The following is a 17,565-nucleotide window of genomic DNA, read 5'->3' as shown; positions in this document are numbered from 1 at the left end:
TCCAGTAATTTGAAGGCATTGCTCTGTTGTCTTTCTTTTTTTTTTTTTTTTGAGACAGAGTCTCAGTCTGTTGCCTGGGCTAGAGTGCCATGGCATCAGCCTCGCTCACAGCAACCTCAAACTCCTGGGCTCAAGCAATCCTCTTGCCTCAGCCTCCTGAGTAGCTGGGACTACAGGCATGCGCCACCATGCCCGGCTAATTTTTTCTATATATTTTAGTTGGCCAATTAATTTCTTTCTATTTTTAGTAGAGATGGGGTCTCCCTCTTGCTCAGGCTGGCCTAGAACTCCTGAGCTCAAATGATCCGCCCGCCTCGGCCTCCCAGAGTGCAGGCGTGAGCCACTGCGCCCGGCCTGTTGTCTTTCATATACACACATATAAGTGCTACAAAGTGCTGGCGGTGATGATGATGATGATGTCTAGGTATTAATTCTTATTATATTTGCCCTACTTGGTACTCACAGGAGGAGCCTGCTCCGGGACCTGCCCCACCTTACCCCATCAGGACAACGTGTTGTTCAGGCCAGAATCACAACCTCTGTGCACCGCCCAGGGCGGCGGGAGGGAGGGAGGGCGGGCAGGGTAAACATTAGCTAGGGGCTCACCTGCACTGAGACACCCTTGCACATCTCTCAGACGATCATCTCAGTTCAGCATTGGGACCTACTAGCAAAGGGGAGGCATGGAGAAGCGGCCCATATGCAGTCTGGCCACTGCTGGTGGGTGTCTTCCCAGTCTTGGGAAGCCCTGGACACCAACCTTTTCTCAGCCCACACCCAGCGCCTCTCCTCTGGTTCTCTTGTGGAGTCATCCGGATTTGCGCCTTGAGTGCCAGGCAGTGCAGCCCTTGCCGGCCCCACGGCCACATGTTCCCACTTGCTGTCCCGAATGGATAAGGGCCCTGGTGTCGGATCCCATCCGTCCTGGGAGTACCCTATTGCTCAGTCCCTTCAGCCGGACTGGACTTCTTGGAAATCAATACTAGTCTAAGTCTAGCAGGTGCCGACCAAGCACAGGTGTTTCATTGTCAACCTCCCACCTCCTCTCCAGACATCAGTTCTAATAGTTTCATGTCACTGTCCCTGATCAGGCCCAATATTCGTTTTTCTTCTTTTCCGCTGGATAGTGAGATCTTGGTCTTGCTTACAGCCAAGCCTGCATAAATTTACAATAATTTAATTGCCTAAAGTGGTGCACAAATTTGGCTGGCACCAAGCACTTCTCATATCCAAGATTTCAAAGATGCAGCCTGATGGTCCTATGATTTTTAGGTGTAAACTATTTCCTTTTCTCCAGACCTTTAACAGTGGCCCAGGCTGTCATGGATGTTTTACATTTAAGTCATTTATCTCTTTTTTGAAGCAATGACTGGATGTCTTCCTCTACCCGGTAAGTTGGCCTATGTTTTATATTTCTATTTCTATGTAAGCACATTTTGATATTTCTCTTTATTAAAAAAAATTAATAAAATAGAAGCAGTAGAAGATAAAATCTAGGCTCGCTCTCTCTACTTCATAACCCTAACCTTAACCCCTCCAGGTTAAGGCTCATCTTTTTTTTTTTTTTTTTTGCACAATTGGATGCTCTAAGAGAGGCTCATCTTAAACCTTAACCCCTCCAGGAAGCCTTTATTGCCAAATGAGTTCCTTGAGTTAACACCTTTCTGGCCATCTAGGCAATGTGTCAGCCCCAATTTTTATATTCAGTGATAAACAGCCCTAGACTGGTCTTTAGTGGTTTAATCTATGTTACCCTGATTTCAGGGATTTCAATGTAAGTCACCTGGAAGCTGGGCAGATGTAGCCCGTTGTTCTTGGGGTGTCCTGTACAGTCAGGCACGTAGGAGCTGCTTTACAAAACACCGAATTAAGCATAAACTGGCACTATTCAAGGGTGCCATTTCTCACTCAGGAACACATTAGTAGAAAGCCCCAAACCTTACCAGGAGCAGCTACAACAGCAGCACCAGCAGAAGCAGCAAGCATTGGACCCTCGACTGCCCACTCCCTGCGGGCCGGGCGCGGCCCCCGGTGCCTCGTGGGCGGCGGGCATCTGCCGCTTGCGCATCTCCGTCCGCTCGGATCCCATGGGCTGCAACAGGGAAGGAAAGCGGGGAGGCTGCGGGGCGGGCCGCGGAGTTACGACCACAAAACCCCAGGGGTTCAGCTGTCTGGATCACTGAGAAGATACAATATGACCATACTAGGGTCATTTTTACTAATTCTGGCAAAATCCGGTGTTTAGAATCTTGAATCCGTTACTTTATCAAACATTTAATGTCCAGCACCTGCCAAGCTTTGGGATACATTCTAGGAATGCAATGGCAGGAGGAGAGGAGGCAGACGCTGTGGGAAGCCGTACAATTTGGCTCCCTCTGGCCCCAATCAAAGGGGAGCAGTGAGTGCCACAGCTTAACTACAGCGCCCGTGAGGCCAGCGCACACGTAGATGCGGAAAGAAGACGCCCAGAGAAGGTCTCCCAACTGACACAGCAGGCTGGGGGGCAGGGGGGTGGTTCTAGGAGGCCAGACCGACGAGCTTTGGATCTTTCCTAGCTGCGTCACTTTGCAGAAGTTACCCAGCTTGGTACATGCGAAACACTCAGCACACCTGGTACAGAGTAATTGCTCAATTATTGCCAGGAAGAGAGGCAGGAGAGCCAGACTGTGGCCTGCCCCGACCTGCCATGCCATCGCAGGGACGTCGCCCGGGCCCACCTCAATAGAGGCCAGGCCACCGGACACAAGAGGTCTATGTCCCACAGCCTCTGTCCTGTTGTTGGGGACTCCAGGAATGTGTGAAGGAGAGAGACATAATACAGCATAAGAACTGAGAAATTGCTAAGCCTATTTTTCCTTTTGATACTATCATTGAAATTTTTTTTTTTTTTTTGAGACAGAGTCTAGCTTTGTTACCCAGGCTAGAGTGAGTGCCGTGGCGTCAGCCTAGTTCACAGCCACCTCAAACGACTGGGCTCAAGCAATCCTGCTGCCTCAGCCTCCCGAGTAACTGGGACTACAGGCATGCACCACCATGCCCGGCTAAGTTTTTCTATATATATTAGTTGGCCAATTAATTTCTTTCTATTTATAGTAGAGATGCGGTCTTGCTCTTGCTCAGGCTGGTTTCGAACTCCTGACCTCAAGCTATCCGCTCGCCTCGGCCTCCCAGAGTGCTAGGATTACAGGTGTGAGCCACCGCACCTGGCCTATCATTGAATTCTTGATAGAGCCAATTGCAATCTAATAGCCAAGATATAATCAAGAGCCTTACAAGTAGGACTTTGGAATTAAATCCTAGATTTATTATTCTATGCCAACATGAGATTTCTCTTTCCCTCTTCAGTATTATCTGGCCTTATATGGTACTGGACTTTGTTTATAATTATTCTAATTTTATTATGTTTTTTATATTGGGTAGGTCAAGTTCTCATTAACTTAAAAGGTTCTTGTTTGTTTGTTTTTGGAGGTGAGGGGCTGTTTTTGCCTATTTTTTTTCTCCCAGTTGAATTTTGGAATCGGTTTGTCAAGGTCCAAAAATGTCATGTTGGGATTTTGATTAGGGCTACATTGAATATACAGATTTATGGGTATCTTTTATTTAGCATGGTGTGTAAGTTTCAAGATTGTGAGAGAAGAGACCTATGAAAGGGTTTTACCATCCCTTCATCGGGTAAACAAAGCCCCAACACCCAGACACCACTCACATGCCTACTTGGTCAAAAGGTGGCGGCAAAGATATGTGCCCAACTCATAGCCATGTTTTATGGGCACCCTTGGGGGACGGCTTTGAAGGCAGAAAGGGTTCTAAGCCCCTTTAATGCCCAGAGCAGAACTCTAGGCTCAAGTGACTCCAGGCCTCACTTGCTCACCTCACCTGTGACGTTGCAATGGAGGCAGAATGACCACAGCGTCACTCATTCAGGACAGCAAGGCCCAAGGACAAGCCAGGACAATCTCCAAACTCCAAATAAAGATGCTTTGAACAGAAAGTGGTGCTCCAGGTAACCACTATTTTCTAAGAGATATTGATGAAACTTGTTTCATTACAGAAAAATATCCCAACTGCTTCCCAGAAGCAAGACTGTGGCATGGTGCTGTCCAAGAGTTTCAAGGGAGTCCTATTTCAACATCTCAGTCAGTACATGAAATATCTTTTCCCTTATATCCTCTCTCATGTATAATTTAAGAGTTTTCTTCAAACAGGTCTTGCACATTTTTGATAGCTTTATTCCCGAATATTTTGTGGATTTATTTTTGCTGCTATTATAAATGCCATCTCCCCCTTGCTCCCAAATGTCTTCTAAGTAGTTATTTTGGAGTATAGGAAGGATAAGAATACTACATTGAATTCTCTCACAGTTCTTGTAGTTTTTCAGTTGTTTCTCTTGGATTTTCTAGTTAGGTGGTAATACTGTCTGTAAATAATCAATCACTCTACTCTCTTTCCTTCCTGTACCTTTCCAAGGTATCTGTCTTTACCCTGGTCTTATTTCATTGGCTAGGAAGTTCAGTAAATATTTAAAAAAGCAATACTATTAGGTATCCTTGTCATCTTCATGACTTTCTTTAATGAGGAGATTGGTAATGCTATGTCGATATGTATAATGTGTGTTGGAAGTTTCTGAAAGATAACTTTAAAAGTTAAACAGGCTTTTGTCTACTATTTACATAGTATAAAATAAGTTATGGGCTCAGTGGTGTACACCTAGTCCCAGTTACTCAGAAGTCTGAAGTAGGAGGACAGTTTGAGCCTAGGAGTTCAAGTCCAACCTGGGCAACATAGCAAGACCCTGTCTCTAAAAAAATAATATGATACATTTTTTAAAAGTTAAAAAAATGAGGGAGCTCTGTAGCCTGTTATGGAATGATCTCTAAGAATATTATAAAATAAAAATTATTTTAAAAATAAATTGTGCTAGCCTGTCTTACTGGTTAACATACTTTATTTACTTATATACAACTATTTCCTTATAAATATCTGGAGAAATCTTAGTGATTTATTGAGCAAACTCTTAGAGAACATCCTTAAGGATGCTCATGACTAAATATAGCCTTCAGAAGTCAAAAGCAAATTCTATTAAAGTCTGTTCTTATACATTTTTAAAAACAGCTTTATTAAAGTCTAATGGACACACAACAAACTACACATATTTAAAATGTATACTTTAATAAGTTTTGACATGTATATACCTGGGAAACCATCACCACAATCAAGATGGTGAACACCTATCACCCTCAGAAGCTCCCTGTGCCCCTGGGGAATTCCTGTCTCATTCTTTCCCTCCTACACCTCACTGCCCCTGGACAGTCACTGCTTTCTCTCTACATATCCATTAATTTGCATTGTCTTGAATTTTATATAAATGGGGAACTACACAATATATTTTGTTTTTGGTCTGGTTTTCGTCACTTAACATAATTATCTTGAGATTGTTGCCTCGGTTGATAGCTCTTTTTTTATTCCTGAGCAGTATTCCATTGTATGGATTTACCACAACTGATGGACTCACACCTTTTTGATGGTTGCTGAAAAGAGTAAATATATAAGACACTGTCTTCTTTTGAACATGAAAGTCTTTACTCAGATGAATTGAGAGGGGTGTATTACTAAGACTGTGTTCACATTTACTGCAACGTATACAGTCGTCACACATTTCTGGGGTTCATTCTTCCATACTGAATGATGCTTAGTGATTACACTCATTGGTATTGCTTTGAATTAGTTCTAGGTTGTTAAGCATTTTTCTAATTTATAATTTCTCATGCTTCTTTTCAGTGTTCTTTGTCTCAATTTATCTTTGTAGAGTTCCCATATGGTCTCATAATCTATAATATTTAATTTTTCCTCTGTATCATTAGCACTTCTTATATGGTTTCTCAGAATTCTTATGCATAGTTCAATAATTCTGACATCTTAAATCATGTAAAGATTTGATAAATAAGTGTGCAGAAATACTTGCTATTCCTGTAAAAATTTTCTAAGCACTTATCACTTTTCTAGTACCCAATATTTTAAATTAATGGGGATGGTTTTTGTTCAGTTGTTAAATGCTGAAGTGTTTAGTGGTGGTGCTCATTTATGCCATACACTGATGAGCTGTGGAGAAATATGACAGTCTGAGAGGAAGTAAAAGTGTTAATAAATATGAAAATTAAAAGGAAGCAAATATTGATAATTGTTAAAATTATGTGATTAACACATAGGGTTTGTTATTCTATCCTCTCCACATTCATGTATGTTTTAAATTTCCATAATAGCATTCTTAAAATGTTTTATTCTATTAGCTTTTTAAAAATCTATTGAGGCCAGGTGTGGTGGATCACGCCTGTAATCCCAGCTGAGGTGGGAGGCTGAGGTGGGAGGATCCCTTGAGGCCAGGAGTTTGAGACCAGCCTAGGCAACATAGCGAAATGCCATCTCTACAAAAAATTAAAAAAAAATTAACCAGGCAGGGTGGTGTGTTACTGTAGTCCTATCTACTCGGGAGGCTGAGGCAGGAGGATCACTTGAGCCCAGTGTTTGAGGCTGCAGTGAGCTGAATCACATGGAATCGGTCCTGTTTTGACAACGCTATTCTATTCCTCTGTTCACGTGTCTCTGGAAGAGAATGCTGGTCATTTTGTTGTCCTTTAGGATGATTCCAGCATATCACCTGCACCATCCCCCAGGGTCTGGCTGCCCTTGCTTGAGGGTCCTGGGGCTCAGAAATGAGGTGACTGTAAAGGCAATGCTACCAACCTCACATGCTTCTGTAATTCATGGCATTTCACAAGCAGCCTGAGAAAATGGGAATAATACAGGTTGGCAGCTTATTAAATATTTCAGATCTCAACTGAGAGATAATCCTACCCAAATGAGGCTTTAACCTAACTATAATCCGCTCAGAAAAGCTTTATCTTATTTTCTGTTAAACTGAAACTTGGTGGCTCGATTCCATTAACAGCTATTTATTTTCATTATAGTTTCCAAATTCTGACAATAGCCAATATTGAATTATACATTGGAAATATGATGAAATATCAAGTATTATGTGAAAAAAATCTCTTATCTCTTAAAGCCTAAGACCCGAGTTCCTGTTCCATAAAGATAGAGAATCACAGAGGAGATCTCAATGAACCAAGAACCTAAGAAGACAGAAAATTGAAACCTTCCTCAAAGACCCTTAGAAGCAGGATCTTACCATCTGGGGATAGTTTAGGGACCTGAATGAGACCAGATTACAAGGAAATTAGAGCAGACAAATTCTCCTGGAGAAGACCCAATCTCAGATCCATTTATTTAGCCTCTGAGTTACTTTTGCCTTAACAATCTGTGGCTTTTGAAGTATTTCCCTTTGGGCAGTACTGCTAGGTGGGTCATGGGTGCTTCTGGAGAACAGGCCTCAGTTAGTTAAATCTTTGTCAGAACAAAGTACTACTAGAATACTCCTCAGTACTAGCTGTTTCCTGCTTGACCTTGAGATATTAACCTTAAACATCTTACCTAGTTTAACTTCTTTTTTTTATTTTCTGAGATAAGGTCTTACTCTGTCACTCTGTGCAGTGGTGTCATCATAGCTCACTGCAGCCTCAAACTCCTGGGCTTAAGTAGTCCTCCCACCTCAGCCTCCCAAATAAAGTGAGATCAGACAGTAAATCAAAACACACACACTTGGCTGGGCGTGGTGGCTCATGCCTGTAATCCTAGCACTCTGGGAGGCCAAGGCAGGCGGATTGCTCAAGGTCAGGAGTTCGAAACCAGCCTGAGCAAGAGCGAGACTCCGTCTCTACTAGAAAGAAATTAATTGGCCAACTAAAAAATATATATAGAAAAAAATTAGCCGGGCATGGTGGTGCATGTCTGTAGTCCCAGCTACTTGGGAGGCTGAGGCAGCAGGATTGCTTGAGCCCAGGAGTTTGAGGTTGCTGTGAGCTAGGCTGATGCCACGGTACTCACTCTAGCCTGGGCAACAAAGTGAGACTCTGTCTGTCTCAAAAAAAAAAAACACAAAAAAAACACACACAAACACACACGTTTCAGTATAGGTAATTATGTAGGTAATAGTAAAAGACAGTATAATTACATGTTTTTTTCCTTGTCTTATTTGATTTAAAAAGAAATTGCATAAGACAGTATCTATAAAGTTGTACTAATAACATAGAATGTAATATATTTGACAATAATAACAGAAATAAAGGAGGCAGGAATAAACCTATATTAGAACAAAAAACTGGCAGGAGAATGTCACTCAAATCCAGAGGAAGAGATGAAAAGAAACAGAAGTCATAAATAAGTAGGTTAATATTAAAAAAAAAAAAGAAACCCTATACATATATTTCTGCTCTTATTTCTTTTCTTAGCTTCTTTAAAAGACATAGGATTATGTAAGCAATAATTATAATAATGTATTATTGGATGTCTCACATACATACACTTTATATATATAGTAATAATAGGCACACACAAAAAAAAAAGCAGAGAAAGAAAGAAGCTAAATATGGGAGCAAATTTCCTATATCTTTCTGATACATTAAGAAGTATATTGTAAGCCCCACAGAGGCCATTAAAAAGCCCAAAAATCACTAAAAAGGTAAAATGGTACAAGAGAAAATAGCAACATAAGATAAAAGGGGTTGAGGGTGGGAAAAGAGAAACATAGTAGTCATAAAATATAAACAAACAAAAAAAATGCAGAGGTAAATCCAGGCCATATCAATGATAACTTAAAAGTGAGTGAATTAAATGATCCAATCAAAAGGTAGAGATTGTCAGAATGGATACAAACATGACCCAATTATATGCTGTCTACAGAAGACACACTTCAGATTTAAAAGCACAAAGAGGGCCGGGCGCCGTGGCTCACGCTTGTAATCCTAGCACTCTGGGAGGCCGAGGCGGGCGGATTGCTCAAGGTCAGGAGTTCAAAACCAGCCTGAGCGAGACCCCGTCTCTACTATAAAAATAGAAAGAAATTAATTGGCCAACTAATATATATATATATATATATATAAAAATTAGCCGGGCATGGTGGCTCGTGCCTGTAGTCCCAGCAACTCGGGAGGCTGAGGCAGTAGGATTGCTTAAGCCCAGGAGTTTGAGGTTGCTGTGAGCTAGGCTGACGCCATGGCACTCACTCTAGCCTAGGCAAGAAAGCGAGACTCTGTCTCAAAAAAAAAATAAAAAAAAAAAAAAAAAATAAAAGCACAAAGAGATTGAAAGTAAAAGGGTGGGAAAAATATATATCTGGCAAACAGCAACCATAAGAAAGCTGAAGTATTTATAATAATAGCAAACAAAATACACTTAAATAAAAAAATTGTTACTAGAGACTAAGAGGGATATTTTGTAATGATAAAGTGGCCAATCTCTCAGGAAAATATAACAATTATAACATATACCTAACAATAGAACCACAAATACATGAAACAAAAACTGACAGAATTAATGAGAAAAATGGACAATTCAACAAAATAGTAATGAAATTCAATACCTCACTTTCAATAATGGAGAGAACAACTAGATAGAAGATCAATAAGGATATAAATAGAGGCCATAAGGCCACTATAAACCAACTACACCTTACAGAGATCTCTAGAGCAGTCCACCCACATCAGTGGAATATACATTTTTCAATATACATTTTTTTCAAGTACACATGGAAATTCTCCAGAATAGACCATATAATAAAACAAAACAGACTTAATAGACTTAAAATGTTTAATATAATACAAAGTAAGCTCTCCAAACACAACAGAATTAATTCAGAATTCAACAACAGAAAGATTTTTTTGAAACTCAAAATGTACAGAAATTAAACAACCTGCTCCTAAAGAACCAATGGACTAAAGAAAAAAAATCACAAAGAAAATTAGAAAATACTTTGACTTGAATGAAAATGAATACACAACATAGCAAAGCTTATGAGATATAGCTAAAGCAGTGCTTGGAGGGAAATTTATAATGTCTGCATTAAAAAGGAAAACAAATCTCAAATCAGAAATCTAATGTTATACCTAAGGAAACCAGAAAAAAGGGCAAACTGAAGCTAAAGAAAGAAGAAGGAAGGGAATAATTAGGATTAAGTGGAAATCAGTGACAGACAGAATGAAAAAACAATAAAGAAAATCCATAAATCCAAAAGCTGGTTATTTAAAAAATTAAAAATGACAAACCTTAGTTAGTTGAATAAGAAAAGAGAAGACTAAAATCAGAAATCAGAGATGCAACATTAGTACTGATTTTACAGAAATAAAAAGAATTATAAGGGAATACTATGAACAACTCTATGCCAACAAATTAGAAAAGTTAGATGAAATGGAAAAATTCCTAGAGAGTCATAAACTCCCAAAATTGACTGAAGAAGAAAATAAATCTCAATGGAACTTTAAAAAAAATAAAGAGATTGAATTAGTAATAACAACAAAAAAATCCTACAAAGAAAAGCCCAGATCAAATTGGCTTCACTGGTGAATTCTACCAACATTTATTTAAGAATGAATACCAATTCTTCAAAAACTTTTCCAAAAAATGGAAATGGAATGAATACTTCCCAACTCATTCTCTGAGACTAGTATTACCCCTATATCAAAAGCAGATAAAAACATCATAACCATCCTTTATGAATACAGGTGCAAAAAATTCAATAAAATACTAGTACTTAGAATCTAGCCACATGTAAAAAGGATTATATGTCACAACTAAATGGAGTTTAACACAAGAATGCAAGGTTACTTTAACTTCAAAAATCAATGTAATAACCATATCCATAGAATAAAGGACAAAAATCAGAATCTCAACAGACACAGATAAAACATTTGACAAAATCCAACATGTTTCAAGATAAAAACACTCAATAATTTAGGAATATTAATAGATGGAAGTTTTCTAAACCTCATCAAGGGCATCTACAGCACATCTATACTTAAGATCATATTAAACACTGAAAGACTAATGGCTTTACCTCTAAGGTAGAAAATAAGAAAAAGAAATGTCTATTTTCACCACTTCTATTCACACTATAATGGAGGTTCCAGCCAGGACAAGAAAAATAAATAAAAGGAAGTGATTCTATTTATATTTGCAAATGACATGATATTATTTCCAAAATATTCTAAGAATTCCACTACAAAAACTATTAGAATTAATAAATGAGTTCAGCAAGGTTATAGGATACAAAGTCAATATACAAAAATCAATTGTAATGAACATTCTGTAAATGAAGTTAAAAAAATAATTCCAGTTATAGTAGTATCAAAAAGAATAAAATAATTATGAACAAATTTAATGAAAGTACAAGATTTGTACACTGAAAACTACAATTGTTGAAAGTAAAGAATAACTAAATAAATGGAAAGACATCATATATTTATAAATAAGAAGCCTTAATGTTGTTAAGATGGCAATCATTCCCCAAGTTGATCTATATAATCCCTATCAAAACCCCTGCCTCTTTTGCAGAAATTGCCAAGCTGATCCTAAAACTCCTATGGGAATTAATGGGACCCAAAATAGCTAAAACAATTTTTAAAAAAAGGGGGCAATGTTGGATATCTCCACTTTCTAATTTTAAACTTTACTACAAATCTACAGTAATCAAGACAGTGTGGTACTAACATACGAACAGACACACTAATTAATTGAGAATCTAGAAATAAACTCTTACATTTATAATCAATTGGTCTTTGAAAAAATGGTCAAGACAATTCAATGGGGGAAAGGACAGTCTTTTCAACAAATGGTGCTAACACAAGTGGACATCGATGTGCAAAAAAATCAAATTAAACCCCTACCTCACACCATACACAAAAATTCACTCAAGTGGATCATAGATCTAAATCTAAGAGATGAAACTATGAAATGCTTAGAAAAAAACCCAGGAATAAATCTTTATGGACTTGGGATAAGCAATAATTTCTTATATAGTACACCAAAAGCATGAGAAATAAGATTGATAAATTAGCCTTAATACAATTAAAACTTTTATGCTTCAAAGCATACCATTAACAAAGAAGAAGATAACACATAGAGTGGGGAAAAAAAAATTTGGAAGTCACCTATCATGTAAGGGACTTGTATCCAGAATATATAAAGAGCTCTTACAACTTAACAAAAAAAAGACAGAAAGCCCAATTTAAAAATGGAGAAGGTATTTGACTAGACATTTCTCCAATGAACATATTCAAACGGCCAATATTCACATGAAAATATGATCAACATCATTAGTCATTAGGGAAATGAAGTTAAAACCACAATGAAATAGTATTTTATTTTCACTAGGATGGGTAAAATAAAAAAAGACAGGCAATAAATAGTGTTAGCCAGGATGTGAAGAAGTTGGAATCCTCATACACTATAGGTGGAAATGTAAAATGGTGTAGCCACTTTGGAAAACAGTTTGACAGGTTCTCAAAATGTTAAAGATGAAGTTTCTAAATCACCCATCAATTCCATGCCTTCTAATCCAAGAGAATCAAAAACATGTACACGTAGAAACTTGCACACAAATGCTCATAGCAGCATTACAGATAATAGTCAAAAAGTGAAAAAAACACAAATGTCCCTTAACTGATGAATGGACAAACAAAATGTGATATATCCATAAAATGGAGTATTTATTCAGCTATGAAAAGGAATGTGTACTGCATCCCACTACAACATGGATGAACCTTGAAAATATGCTAAGTAAATGAAGGCAGACACAATGGCTACATATTATACGATCTCATTATAAGAAATGTTCAGACTAGGCAAATCCATAGCAACTGAAAATAGTCTAGTTGTTGCCAGGAGATGGAGGTAGGGAAATGAGGAGTGACTGATAATGGGTGTTGGATTTCTTTTGGCGGTAATGAAAATGTTTTGGAATTAGTGTGTTTTCCATGAGACAAATATATCATACGGAAGGTGGCCAAGGTAGAATCTTCTTGGAAGGATCCCATCTAAAAGAGCTGGATTGGGGAATAGGACCCTAGGGCTGTGTTACAGAGACAGAAATGGTGATAGGTGTCAGAGTCAGGTGGAAGTAGAGAGGTCCCTGTTAGGGAGGGGCTGGTCTGGTCTCCCATTTACCAGCACCCCACACCACCTTTGTTGTTGACCTTGCTAGAAGGCAGCAGAGCTACTACAAGAGGGAAAGCAAAGAGGGACCAGAAGGAGATACCCTTCTCCCCCTCCTCACTCAGGTCTGACCAATCTCTGGAAAGGCCTAAGCTGGGTGAGCAGCAACTGAACTGGATGAGACTGAAGTTGGATTTAGACAGGACTGAATTTTTTTAATGCATGAAAATGAGACTGTTCTAATATTGACATTGACTTAAAAAGCTCTAGAATCCACATGAGACAGAGTCAAGAGGGAGGAAGGGAGCTCCAGTAGTGTTTGAAAATTGTGGTGGGAGAATAGATTCATTGCCTGTTTACATATAGTTCAGTCCAGCTTGTTAAATTAGGAGAGTATGCAAAGAAATATAAAAACATCTAGCATGCAAGAATGGATAAGAAGCGATGGTAGGCAAATATCACAATTATATTCTGGGGGTAGGGACATTACAAGAGATCAGTAAGGGATAAGATCAAAAACAGGAAGAAAGCCCAGCCTAGAATCTTATTCCCTGCAAAACTAAGTTTTGTATATGAAGGAGAAATCAAGATATTCTCAGATAAGCAAAGACTGAGGGAATTCACCAAGATAAGATGAGCCCTTCAAAAAGTACTCAAAAACAGTGTTACCCACGGATCAGCATAATAAACACTCATGAATGTAACTCTACTCAAAGCTAAAGATCAAAGCCCAGATACCACAATGGCTCAAGAGAGAAAATGAAGCAACAAAGTTCAACCCAACATAATGAACAGAAATCTGCCCCACCTATCAGTTATCTCAATAAATGTGAATGGCTTGAACTCCCCACTCAAGAGACATAGGCTGGACGAATGGATAAAAAAACACAAGCCAAGTATCTGCTGCCTTCAGGAAACACATCTAACCTGCAAGGATGAATATGGACTAAAGGTAAAGGGGTGGAGAACAATATTTAAGCAAACAGAAGCCAAAAGAAAGCTGGCATGGCAGTGCTGATTACAGATAACTTAGTTTTTAAATCAATAAAATAAAAGACAAAGAAGGTCACCATATAATGGTGAAGGGTACAGTTCATCAAGAAGACATAATAATTCTAAATATATATGCACCCAAACTTGGTGCACCCAGATTCATAAAGCAAACTCTACTTGATCTAAACAAATGGATAAACATCAACGCCACAATAGTTGGAGACCTTAACATCCCACTGACAGCACAGGACAGATCCTCCAAACAGAAAATCAAAGAAATAATGGTCTTAAACAGAACTCTAGAACAAATGGGCCTGACTGACATTTACAGGACATTCTACCCCCAAACCACTGAATATACGTTCTTCACATCAGCTCATGGGTCATTCTCTAAGATGGACCATATCCTAGGACACAAAGCACATCTCAAACAATTTTAAAAAACAGAAATTATACCATGTATCTTTTCAGACCACAATGGTATAAATGTAGGAATCAATCCTAACAGGGGTTCTCATTTCTACACAAAGTCATGGAAACTAAGCAACCTTCTGCTGAATGATCACTTCATAAATGAGGAAATCAAAAGATTCTCTGAACTAAACAACAAAGGTGACACAAGTTACCAAAACCTGTGGGACACAGCTAAAGCAGTCCTGAGAGGAAAGTTTATTTCCATAAATGCCTATATCCAAAAGTCAAAAAGATCACAAATAGACAACCTAATGAATCATCTCAAAGAGCTGGAAAAAGAAGAACAGACCAACCCCAAACCCAGCAGAAGAAGTGAAATCATTAAGATCAAATCAGAACTAAACGAAATTGACAACAGGGAAACTATATGGAAGATTAATAAAACAAAAACTTGGTTCTTTGAAAAAATAAACAAAATTGACACAGCATTGGCTAGACTGATGGAAAGCAGAAAAGAAAAATCTCTAATAAGCTCCATCAGGAACAATAAAGGAGAAATTACAACTGATGCCATGAAGATACAAGATATAATTTATGAATACTACAAAAACCTGTATGCACACAAACTAGAAAATGTGGAGGAAATGGACAATTTCTTAGAGACACAAAGTCTCCCTAGCCTGAACCAGGAAGAAATAGAATTCCTGAACAGACCAATATCAAGTACTGAAATTGAAACAGCAATAAAAAACCTTCCTAAAAAGGAAAGTCCTGGACCAGAAGGTTTCACACCCAAATTTTACCACACCTACACAGAAGAATTGGTGCCTATCCTGCAGAAATTATTCCACAACATTGAGAAGGATGGAAACCTCCCCAACACATTTTATGTAGCGAACATAACCCTGATACCAAAACCAGGAAAGGATGAAACAAAAAAAGAAAACTACAGACCAATATCCCTTATGAATATAGATGCAAAAATTCTCAACAAAATCCTAGCCAATCGAATCCAGGTCCTTGTCAAGAAAATAATTCATCACAACCAAGTGGGCTTCATCCCAGGGATGCAGGGATGGTTCAACATACGCAAATCTATAAACGGAATTCACCATATAAACAGAAGCAAAAACAAAGACCATATGATCCTCTCAATAGACGTGGAGAAAGCATTTGACAAAATTCAACACCCTTTATGATAAGAATGCTCAACAAAATAGGCATAGACGAGGCTTACCTAAAAATGATACAAGCCATATATGACAAACCCACAGCCAGTATCATACTGAATGGGGAAAAACTGAAAGCATTCCCACTTAGAACTGGAACAAGACAAGGTTGCCCACTATCTCCACTTTTGTTCAACATAGTGCTGGAATTCCTTGCTACAGCAATCACACAAGAGAGCGGAATTAATGGCGTCCAAATGGGAGCAGAAGAGATCAAATTCTCACTCATTGCTGATGACATGATATTATACCTAGAAAATCCCAAGGATTCAACCAAGAGACCCTTTGATCTGATAAATGAATTTGGGAAAGTCTCAGGATACAAAATCAATACACAGAAATCAGAGGCATTCATATACACCAACAACAGTCAAAGTGAGAACCAAATCAAAGACTCAATTCCCTTCAAAATAGCAACCAAGAAAATAAAGTACCTTGGAATATATTTAACTAAGGAGGTAAAAGACCTCTATAGGGAGAACTATGAAACACTGAAGAAGGAAATAGCAGACGACCTAAACAGATGAAAGAATATACTGTGCTTATGGATCGGCAGAATCAATATTGTTAAAATGTATATACTCCCCAAAGTGACCTACAGAGTCAATGCAATCCCTATCAAAATACCATCATCATTTTTCACAGATATAGAAAAGATAATTTTACACTTCCTATGGAACCAGAGAAGACCCCGTATAGCAAAATCAATCCTAGGCAATAAAAACAAAAGAGGAGGTATCAATTTACCAGACTTCAAATTATACTACAAGGCTGTAGTAATTAAAACAGCTTGGGACTGGCACAAAACAGGGACATTGACCAGTGGAACAGAACAGAGAACCCAGATATAAAACCATCCTCATATAGCCAACTAATCTTCGACAAAGCCGACAAAAACATACACTGGGGAAAACAATCCTTATTCAATAAATGGTGCTGGGAAAACTGGATAGCCACATGTAGAAGACTGAAACAAGACCCACACCTTTCACCTCTCATAAAAATCAACTCACGCTGGGTAACAGACTTGAACCTTAGGTGTGAAAGTATTAGAATTCTATAGGAAAATGTTGGAAATACTCTTCTAGACATTGGCCTAGGCAAAGAATTTATGAAGAAGACCCCAAAGGCAATCACAACAGCAACAAAAATAAACAAATGGGACCTGATCAAATTAAAAAGCTTCTGCACAAAAAACTGTCAAGAGAGCAAACAGACAACCCACAGAATGGGAGAACATTTTTGCAAGCTACACATCTGATAAAGGGCTGATAACTAGAATCTATTTAGAACTCAGGAAAATCAGCAAGAAAAAATCAAACAACCCTATCAAAAAATGGGCAAAGGACATGAACAGAAACTTCTCAAAAGAAGACAGAAGAATGGCCAACAAACATATGAAAAAATGCTCAACATCTCTAATCATCAGGGAAATGCAAATCAAAACCACAATAAGATATCACTTAACTCCAGTGAGAATGGCCTTTATCAAAAAGTCCCCAAACAATAAATGCTGGCGTGGATGCAGAGAGAGAGGAACACTCCTACACTGCTGGTTGCACTGCAAACTAGTTCAACCTCTGTGGAAAGCAATATGGAGATACCTCAAAGCAATACAAGTAGATCTACCATTTGACCCAGCAATTCCACTACTGGGCATCTACCCAAATGATCAAATGACATTCTACAAATGGGACACCTGAACTCGAATGTTTATAGCAGCACAATTCACAATTGCAAAGCTGTGGAAATAACCCAAGTGCCCACCAATTCATGAGTGGATTAATAAAATGTGGTATATGTATACCATGGAATACTACTCAGGTTTAAGAAACAATGGAAATATAGGACCTCTTGTATATTCCTGGATAGATCTGGAACCCATTCTACT

General features: G+C 38.5%; 1 protein-coding gene across 2 annotated transcripts in view; it reads right to left on the bottom strand.

The window, feature by feature from the left end:
• The window catches only part of RGS20 (regulator of G protein signaling 20), an 88,072-nt gene that overhangs the window by 20,774 nt on the left and 49,733 nt on the right, over positions 1-17,565 (bottom strand). For both annotated transcript variants that reach the window (XM_012751779.3, XM_012751769.3), the window contains one exon: positions 1,944-2,092. In XM_012751779.3, coding sequence (XP_012607233.1) covers positions 1,944-2,092 — 149 coding nt within the window. The remainder of the gene's footprint in view (positions 1-1,943; positions 2,093-17,565) is intronic.

This window comes from Microcebus murinus, chromosome 7 (genome assembly GCF_040939455.1).
Source record: "Microcebus murinus isolate Inina chromosome 7, M.murinus_Inina_mat1.0, whole genome shotgun sequence".
NCBI lineage: Eukaryota > Metazoa > Chordata > Mammalia > Primates > Cheirogaleidae > Microcebus > Microcebus murinus.
The sequence above is the reverse complement of the archived record's forward strand: the minus strand, read 5'-3'. Positions and strand labels throughout refer to the sequence as shown.